At 41.9% G+C, this 9,977-nt stretch overlaps 1 protein-coding gene across 3 annotated transcripts in view; it reads left to right on the top strand.

Annotated features, from left to right (window-relative positions):
* The first annotated feature begins 510 nt into the window (after positions 1 to 510).
* The window catches only part of usp22 (ubiquitin specific peptidase 22), a 128,149-nt gene continuing 118,682 nt past the window's right edge, over positions 511 to 9,977 (top strand). The window contains exon 1 of one of the 3 annotated variants that reach the window (XM_043711780.1): positions 511 to 905. In XM_043711780.1, the coding sequence (XP_043567715.1) occupies positions 786 to 905 (120 nt within the window). In that variant the 5' untranslated portion in view covers positions 511 to 785. Of the gene's footprint in view, positions 906 to 1,163; positions 1,188 to 9,977 lie in introns of those variants that run through there. The other 2 variants (XM_043711781.1, XM_043711784.1) reach the window with 2 other exon arrangements.

The following is a 9,977-nucleotide window of genomic DNA, read 5'->3' as shown; positions in this document are numbered from 1 at the left end:
GGGACGAAGACGGAGAGGTGCTCAGTTACATCAAGGCCTACAGGGTGGTGCCAGGCGAGCTCCTCTGGGACAAAAGGATAACCGGTAGTACTGGTCCGAGATTCCATTGCACCAATGAGGTCAACAATTCACATCATAACGAGATTTAGGCGGCCAAATATAGTTTGAGTGCAAAACAGTGAGGAAAAACCCAATAAGTGATGAGGCCCTAAGGCCTCGGCCCAACCACCAGCATGAAACCATAACGACAGGAACCGGAAGTAACACATTCACGCCATTCAAATCGTTCACACACCCGTCCTCGATACCGGCATCGCCAGCAGATAGACAGCTCAACAACCAATTAGAAACGGAACAGGAACCAAGTCCGGATATTGCCCAATCAGAGCACAGTGTATGGGAGGGACATCTACCGGTGCGTGGTGTCTGCTACCCTCCCTCCGCAAGGCGAGAGCAAACCGGTCTCGCGCACTGATGGATAGCAACTCTGACCAATCGAAGGACAGTATTCGCAAAGCGGCCGCCATCTTAACCAATGATTCCACGGGAGTGGGTGGAACTTCCTGCAGTGCGGCGAGTTTACTTTCCTCCCCCCGGAGCGCTACCGCCTGACGACCATCATCCTTTGCCGACACTATGGGCTTTTCTTCATATAAATAATCGGAGCCGCGACGGCGGCGGGCGGCGCTTTGGGGGTGGAAAGCGGCGGAGGAGGAGGCGGTGCGGGGACAGCTTGCGGCCCGAGATTGCGCGGTGGCGGCAGTGCTTGTGGTGCGGCTCCTGTCATGAGTCCGGCCGGGTGCTCCCATGTGAACAGTTTTAAGGCGGACAATTGGAAGCAGAGCCTGCGAGTAATTTACCAGTGCTTTGTGTGGAGTGGGACTGCAGAGAGCAGGAAAAGGAAGGTAAGGGCCGGGCTCGCCACACATAGGGGCTCTCCTGTAAGGGCAGCCTCGCAAGAGGGGGAGCCTCTCTCAGTTGAGGTAGTGAGGAGTCACTGACACTGCCACAGTAATGGATAGAGATATAAGGGAGGCTCTCACTGGGACCGTGAGGGGCAGAGTTGTAAGGGGAGGGACAGAGGTGGAGTCGTCACTTTAACAGTGATGGGCAAAGATGCAGGTGCAGCCTTTCTCTGATACTAAAGGGGATTGAAATCACTTCAGAGAGCTCAACTATGAGTGGAGGTTAGAAAAAATATGAAACGTGATGAATGCGGGCGTGATACCGAATTATATTTAAACTTCGCTGGTTATTCCACAGCACTATTTGAAATTTGTTCGTGACAAGGTTAGAAACTGATAAAGGTCAGCTTGGGACAGATGCCAGGAAGTTTTTTTTGTGTGTGCGCAGGGTTTTGTTCCCTGCAATAGTCATAAAACTAGTATCCTTCAAGCATAGCCGTTTGTAAAAGGGTCATCTAGGTGGAACTCATGGCATCTCTCATTTTACTTGAGATTGGCAATGCTCAGTGTGTACAGCAAAACAAGGGACTGAACTAATGGCTTTTAGTGAATTGTGGTCAGACAGCTATTGTGCTGACTAATATTCAGTACAATAAGACAAATTTGAGTGAGTCTTATTGGATTTGAAATGTTTACTATTGTTTGTCTCCACATATGCTGGCAGGCCTGCTGAGTTTTTCGTGTTTTTTTTGAGGCAAAATTTTACAGGGCCCTGTGGGTTGGTTTGCATTTTTCTGGCAGAACAAGGGAAAGTGGCATTAAGTTTTCAGTGTATTTTTTTTAAAATAACAAAGAGTTGATGTTTTTGTCAAGTCAATCTATATATTGAGTAAGACCGAGAATGATGCGGTGTTCCCATGTCTTTTAGTAAATCTTTTAGGCAGCGTTGAGTTTTTGTGCACTTGATAACTCTAATAAACTGTAGTGGAGATACTATCCCTTAATGAGGCAAACTGGCAGTAGCTGTGTTGTAAAGAATGTTATCTATTATTTGGTGCTCTAAGGTTCTAGTAGTGTGGGAATCAGCTTATCATACTATAGCTTATACTGTTAAGGTGTGGCAAACTTATAATCTGGCCAGTGTGTGAGAGATTCATAGAAGATTGTATAGATTTTGTTTTTAGATGCAATGTGATAAAAGTACTGCTTGTTTCTGGCAAAGAATATAAAGAGAAATGGATCTGTATGCAGGATGACATCTCTCCAAGTGGTAGATCGGTGTCACACCACAAAGGTGCAAGAAAATTTTTTTTTACACTCATAGATTCTGAAACTTAGGGCCAACATGCATTTGAAGAGGTAAGGACTGACTAGGGATAGTTGGCATGGTTTTGTATGAAGGAAATCATGTCTCTCAAATGAGGTTTTTTTTTTGAGAAAGTAATTGAAAAGATTTGAGGCTTGAGTGGTAAATGTTGTTTATGTGAACTTCACTTAAGCCTTTGATAAGTTTCTTCATGGTAGACTAATAAAGCAAGTTTTGAGAAGATTTGTAGCTGAGGTTGAAGTTTTCGATGTAGGTTTGCTCACTGAACTGGAAGGTTTGTTTCCAGACAACATCAGTGAGCCTCCGAATAAAGCACTGGTGGTGAAGCCCACTTTCTATTTATGTTTGGGTTTCCTTGGGTTGGTGATGTCATTTCGTGTGGTAACATCATTTCCTATTCTTTTTCTCAGGGGGTAAATGGGATCCAAGTCTGTGTTTGTTGAGTGTTTCGGTTGGAATACCATGCTTTTAGAAATTCTCCTGTTTGGCATGTCCTAGGACGGATAAGTTGTCCCAGTCGAAGTAGTGTCTTTCATCTGTATGTAAGCATACTAGTGAGAGTGGGTCATGTATTTTTATGGCTAGTTGTTGTTCATGTATCCTGATGGCCAGTTTTCTGTCTGTTTCTTCAATGTAGTGTTTGTTACAGTCCTTGCATGGTATTTTGTAAAGGACATTAGTTTTGTTTGTTATCCATATAGGGTCTTTCAAGTTCATTAGCTGCTGTTTTAGTATGTTGGTTGGTCTGTGGGCTACCATGATGCCAAGGGGTCTGAGTAGTCTGGCAGTCATTTCTGTGATGTCTTTGATGTAGGGGAGGGTGGCTAGGGTTTTGTCTGCTTGTTTGGGTTTGTTTCCTCAAAGTCGGCGGACTGTTCATTGGGTACCCTTTCTTTTTGAATGTGCTGGAAAGGTGATTTTACTATGCTCTGCATAGTTTCACTGTGCTGCAGTGTGTGGTGGCTCATTGAAATGTTCTAATGCATTTGCGGATGTTGGGGTGATCACTTCTTTACTTCAATCAGTATTCAACTATAAAAAGAAAGCGGGCTACACCACCAGTGCTTCATTCGGAGGCCATTGAAGATGTTACCTAGTATGGTGAAGAAGTGTCTGGAAAAGAACCTTCCAGCTCAGCGAGCAAACCTACATCCACTAATTAGTAAAGTTAGGTCACATGGGTTTCAGGGTGAGCTTGCAATTTGAATACAAAATTGGCTTAACTGTAGGAGACTGTATATTGTGGAGGCTTGTCTTTCAGACTGGAGACCTATTATGAGCAGCCTTCCAAAGGAATGGTGCAGCGTCTACTTTAGTTTGTCATTTTACATATGAATCTGATGCGAATGTAAGTTTGCTCACAAATTGATATTGTGGACAGTGAAGAAAGTTATTTAAGATTACAAAGAGATCTTGATCAATTGGGCCAGTGGGTTGAGGAGTGGCAGATGGAGTTTCTTTTAGATAAAGGTGAGGTATTAAACTTTAGCAAAACAAACAAGGACAGGATTTCTACTGTTAATTGCAGAGCCTTGGAGAGTGGTGTTTCACAAAGACCTAGGGGTTCAGACATGTAATTCTTTGAAATTTCTATCATGGGTGGTCAAGGTGGTAAAGAAGGCACTTGGCACGCTTGCCTCCACTGCTCAGACCATTGAGTCGAGTAGTTGGGATGTCATGTTGAGGTTGTACAGGGTATTGGTGAAGCCTCTTTTTGGAGTACAGTGCGCAGTTCTGGTTGCCATCCTATAGGAAGGATGATATTAAATTGGAGGAGGTTCAGAAAAGATTTACCAGGATGTTGCTGGGACTGGTGGTGGTGGGGTGGGTTTGAGTTATAAGGAGAGGCTGGATAAGCTGGGATTTGGTGGATGACCTTTTATAGATGATTAAAAAATCATGAGGTGAAGGTAAGGTGAATAGCGAGTGTCTGCCTGGGGTCGAATTCAAAACAAGGGGGCATATTAAGTTAAGAGGAGATTTTAAAAAGGACATGATCAGCTATGTTTGTGGTTTGTGTGTGAAGTAAACTGCCAGAGGGAGTGATGGATATAGGTACGGTTAAACAGTTCCCAAGACATTTTGAATAAGTACATGAATAGTATAGGTTTGGAACATGGTTGTTGTGGACTAGTTGGACTGAAGGGTCTGTTTCTGTGCTGTTCTACTGACTCCACAGCATAATTTTCAGGGTGGGTGTGAATCTGAATCAAGCTTATTGGTGTTGTGGTTCAAACTTAGCACAAGTTGCGCTGGTCTGTCCAGTCATCATTCAAGAATGCACTTGTTGAAAACTGTCTAAGCTATTCATTTTATAGTTGTGTGCAATCCTGACATCTAGTGATGTTTTGATTTCTCCATCTATAAGATAATAGCAATGTGATTGTTTTTATCTCCGCTCCAACCTTTGGCACATCTAACCTAAAATAGGTTAGCTTAAGGATTTATTTTAATCCAAGTGTTGTGGGTAATATCCACTCTAGCTTGATGTATAGATTGCTCCACCTTGTTCCATTTTCCTGTTGCTCTTTCACCCCTCAAATCTTCCCAACCCACCATGTTGTTGCAGGCACTTTTTTTTGTACTTAATCACAAAACCCCTTTCTTCACAAATATGTTAAGAATGATTTATATTTTCCTTTTTCCCTTCAAGATTCTACAGAACCTTTATTTTGTATGATATACTTGTCCAATTTATTTCTGCATCTCTTTACAGACAAGTCCTTCTGTATGCAGGACTCTTATTATTCTTAATGGTTTTTCTTTCTATTGAGGAAGAAGTACTTGTTTTATCCAGTAATGATGAGCCTGTCAGACTAACATCTATAATTCCTTCCAGTAGACTCTTCTGATGCAGCAAATTGGCTGGTGTTTTGTGACAGCAAAACATGGATGATCTGAGAGCAGTATGGCCTTGCTCCTCTAGTACTTTTGAACCTGATTATATTAAAGTTGATCTTTCCTTCTGAGTTTTGTCAATTCTGTGATAACATTTTTGACCTTTTTTTTTAAATGGAGACTTCTTGTGGAACGTAATTGCTACTATTTCATCACTGACAAAATTTCACACTCTAGTTTTCCCAGAATGGAAAATCTAGTCTGACGCAGTGACTGTTATATTTAAGACAACGCTGCTAAATCAGGAACTTTGGAGCTGTGAAATATATGGCACTTTTAGAATTTCTCAGATGTAAAGCTCTTTTTTGTATGCTATTTATTCACTAGAACAGTAGTGTACCCAATAAAAATGGGGTGGTATAGTTTTAGTATGCTCTTTCACCAAAAGACTTAATTTTGAACCAGAAGCTGCCACACTGAGTTGCTGAAGGTTTGCCTAAATTAATCCTTGCTCTCAACTGAATTTCCTGTGTTCATGTTAGGTTGATCAGCATGGTGAATGGAAACATTTTCGTTTGTGCAGTGATCATTGATTTCTCTTGGGGATGCCAGTGTTGCTGGGCATTTCATACATTTGTCAAGTGGTATTAATCGTCCCAGTCAGATGCAGTCTAGATTTGAGGTTTGTGTTGAGGGCATTTATAACTAAGCCTTTTACTATATCTGGCTGATTCAGGCATGTATGGCAAATGTATTTGTACAAACAAACCAGAGTATAGGAAAAAGTCAAATTGCAAATTCAGCTTGGTGGCTGTGGCATGATAGACTTTACTGAGACATGGCTACTTGATTTTCATGTTACAGAATTAGTTTTTAACAGCATGCAAACAAGTTTATTTGGATTATTGTTTTTGCTGGTTGTGAAGCAGCCATCTAATCTAATCCTAGTTTTCAATACATGGCCCCAATCCACCTGTTCAGAGGTGTTATGACCACTCTGGAGTAAAGTGGAACTTGAACCCAGGCCTAGAGATAGGGACTCCATTACTGCACCGTGAGAGTCATCCTATACTACGATGTTCAAATGTTCATCTAAATGCGACTTGTGTCTTTGAGAATCCTGCCACTAACAGCTTTTTACAGAGTTCCAGGTATTCACAATCTTCTGTGAAGAAATGTTTCCTTAAGACCCATCTAAACCTCATGCTCCTTGCTTTGAAATTGTGCCCCTGGTTTTCAACCACTATATGAAGGGGAAACGTTTCCCACAATCTGTGCACCTTGGAACTTTGAACACCTCCGTAAGAACACACCCCTAAACCCCAGCCTTCTCTCGTCTAAGAAATGATGTGGAGGTGCTGATGTTGGACTGGGGTTGACAAAGTTAAGAATCTTTCACCACCAGATTATGGTCCAACAGGTCTATTTGGAAGGACAAGCTTTCAGAGCGCTGTTCCTTCATCAGGTACCTCGTGGGATAGGATCATAGGATACAAAATTTATAGTAAAAGATCAGTGCTTTACAACTGATAAGCAAGCAGGTTGATTGTCAAACATCCAATGATCCAATCAGCAAAAATACAACTACTCTAAACCTATCTTTCAGTACATGGTCCATTGGATGTATTAAACAACCTCAGATTACTTTAAGTATCTAATCACTGAAGGGGGCTGCAAGTTTTGGTTCATTAATATGTAAATGTTTTCTATAAATTGGGTCCTATGATCCTGCCCCATGAGCTACCTGACAAAGGAGCAGCGCTCTGAAAGCTTGTACTTTCAGAAGTCTGGTGTTGATTTTTAACTTTGTCTAAGGAAAACCTGAACCCAGCTAATTTTTCTTAATTACTGAATTGCTCCAGCCCAGGCAACATCTCCTCTGCACCCTGTCTACTGCAGACATGTCCTTTTCGTGGCTTGGTGACCTGAACTGCTTCCAGTACTCACTTCTGCACAGTGGTCTTACCAACACTTATATACAGCTCCATCATAACCACCTTCTGTGTTTGGATTGAAGTATACTGAGTTGTAAGATTAAATTTTAAAATAAATGCTGGAGAAACTCACCAGATCTGGCAGTTTCTGTGGCGAGAGAGAAATAGTTAACATTGTGTTCAGCTTCAGAACTGGAGTTCCATCTTCTGAAGAACAGTCACAACGGACTCCATGTAAATGGCTTCTTTCCACAAATGATGCCAGATCTAATGAGTTTCTCCAGTACTTGGTTGATGCTGAAATAAAGGTTTTTGCTTTTATTTGACAAATTTATAAGCTTTACAGGTAAGGTGCAGAAGATGATAGAGATGTAGCCTTTGTAATCGAAGGTAAAGTCATTTAATTGACAGCAGTGTGCTTAAAAGCAATTGTGCAGTGGATATTTGGGTACAAACTATTTTTTATAAAAATGAAGTCATTCATGTATTCGTAAGTAGTTTGGGGCAGCGTGTATAAGGTAGGTTGTGTAAATGCAACAATTAGACAGGTATGTAATAAAGGTAGTGGTTTTATTAACAGATTTTTAACTTTAATATAATTTGAGATGAATAGACTTGCACATATCACAGGTAGTGAATTTGTCACGTGATAACTTTCTGCAACATAGAATAGTATAGGTCCTTCAGCCCTTGATATTGTGCTGGCCTTTATCCTACTAAGATCAGACTAACCTACATACCCTTCATTGTACTACCTTCCATGTGGCTATCCAAGAGTCACTTACGTGTCCCTAATATGTCTGACTCTATACTACCACTGCTGGCAGTGCATTCCACACACCCACCACTGACTTAAGACTGACTGGTCTGTAATTCCCAAGATTATCCTTATTCCCTTTCTTGATCCAGGGAATAACATTTGCCACCCTCCAATCATCTGGCAGTACTCTAATGGACAGTGAGGGTTCTAAGATCATCGCCAAAGGCGCAGCAATCTCTTCCCTCACTTCCTGTAGTAACCTATGGTCTGGCCCAAAGGATTTATCGGTTTTTCAAAATTTTCAGCACATCCTCCCTCCTAACACCAAATTGTTCTAGCATATCAACATTTCATGCTGTCCTCAGAAATGTCAAGGTCACTCTCTTCACGGAATACTGAAGCAAAGCATTAATTTAAGGACTGCCCTTGCCTCCTGATTCCAGATAGAAGTTCCCTCCACTATCCCTGATTAGCCTTACACTCACGTTGGTCATGCTCTTGTTCCTAACGTAAGTGTAGAATGCCTTAGAGTTTTTCTTAATGCTTTTTGTGCTTCTAGCTCTCAAGTCAATTTTTCAGTTCCTGACAATCTCTGGAGCTGTCTTATCCTTGCCTCCTCAACATTAAGTAAGCTTCCTTCTTCCTCTTGACTAGACTTTCTCCATCCCTTATCACCCAGGTTCTTTCAACTGATCATCCCTACTTTGCCTCAGTGCTGGACAGGTTTGCCCCACTATCAGCAGGTGCTTTCTAAACAACCTCCACGTTTCTAATGTGCATTTCCCTGACAACATCTGTTCCTAATCTAGGTGCCCCAGTTCCAGCCTAATAGCATTGTAATTTCCCCTTCCCTAATTAAGTGCTTTCCCATACCATCTGCTCCTATCCCCCTCCATGACTGAGTATAGTAAAGGACATGGAGTTTTGATTACTATCACCGAATGCTCTCCCACTGAGAGATTTGATGCCTGGCCTAGTTTGTTGCCAAACCCAATATTGCCTCGCTTCCAGTGAGCCTATCCACATGTTGCATCAGGAAACCTTCCTGGATGCACCTGACAACTGCTCCATCCAAACTATTTGAACTAAGGAGGTTCCAATCAATAATAGGGAAGTTAGTCACCCATGACAACCCTATTACTTGTACATATTTCCAAAATCTGCCTCCCAAATTGCTCCTCCATGTCTCTTTTGCTACTGGTGGGCCTATAGAAAACTGACAAAGTGACTGCTTTCCTGTTTCTGACTTCCACCCATACTGATTCTGTGGACATTTCCTTCTTGATGACTTCCCTTTCTGCAGCTGTGATACTATCCCTGATTAGAAATGCCACCCTTCCACCTCTCTTACCTTCCCTCTCCCTATTCCTTTTGAAACATCTAAATCCTAGAACATCCAACAACGATTCCTGCCCCTGCGATATCCAAGTCTCTGTAATGGCCACAACATCATAGTTCCAAGTACTGATCCATGCTTAGTTCATCATCCTTATTTCTGATACTACTTGCATTAAAATAGACACCCTTCAACCCATCACATTAGCTGCACCTTTACCCTATTAACTGCCTATCCCTCCTCTCAGACTCCCAGCACACTGTCTGGTTGTTCATTACTTTGTCTGATCTGTAATTCAGGTCCCACCTCTCTGCCAATAATATCCAAAACTGTATACTTATTATTGAGGGAGACAGCCACACTGGTTCCTTGCACTCTGTCTATATTCCTTTTCCCTCTCCTGATTGGTCACCCAGCTACCTTTGTCCTGCAACTTAGGTGTGACTACCTCTCTGTAAACTCCTCTCTCTTTCTCCACGCCCCCCCCCCCCCCCCCTTCAGCCTCCTGAATGATCTGAAGTTCATCCAGATCCAGCTCCCTAACATGGTCTGTGAGGAGCTGGAGTTAGGTGCACTTCTCACAGATGAAGAAGTGACCCTTGCCTCCTATATTCTGCAAGAGGAGCATGCAACTATCCTCACCTCTGACCCCTTTACTCTAAATTACCAAGAGAGATTGATTATTTTTTTCCCCATTTATTCAAAGAACCAACAAGAGGACAACCTAAATTTTATAATTATTGGTTCATATAATAGAAATGTACGAATATTACAAAAGAACCTTTAATAATGTGATGAATTCAACTGTGTTTTGCCCTTTCAAGTGCAATGATATGTAGATTCTAGGTTTAGGTGAGGCTAATTTAATTGTAATAAA

Source organism: Chiloscyllium plagiosum, chromosome 21, assembly GCF_004010195.1.
Source record: "Chiloscyllium plagiosum isolate BGI_BamShark_2017 chromosome 21, ASM401019v2, whole genome shotgun sequence".
NCBI lineage: Eukaryota > Metazoa > Chordata > Chondrichthyes > Orectolobiformes > Hemiscylliidae > Chiloscyllium > Chiloscyllium plagiosum.
This window is presented reverse-complemented; position numbering and strand designations above follow the sequence as displayed.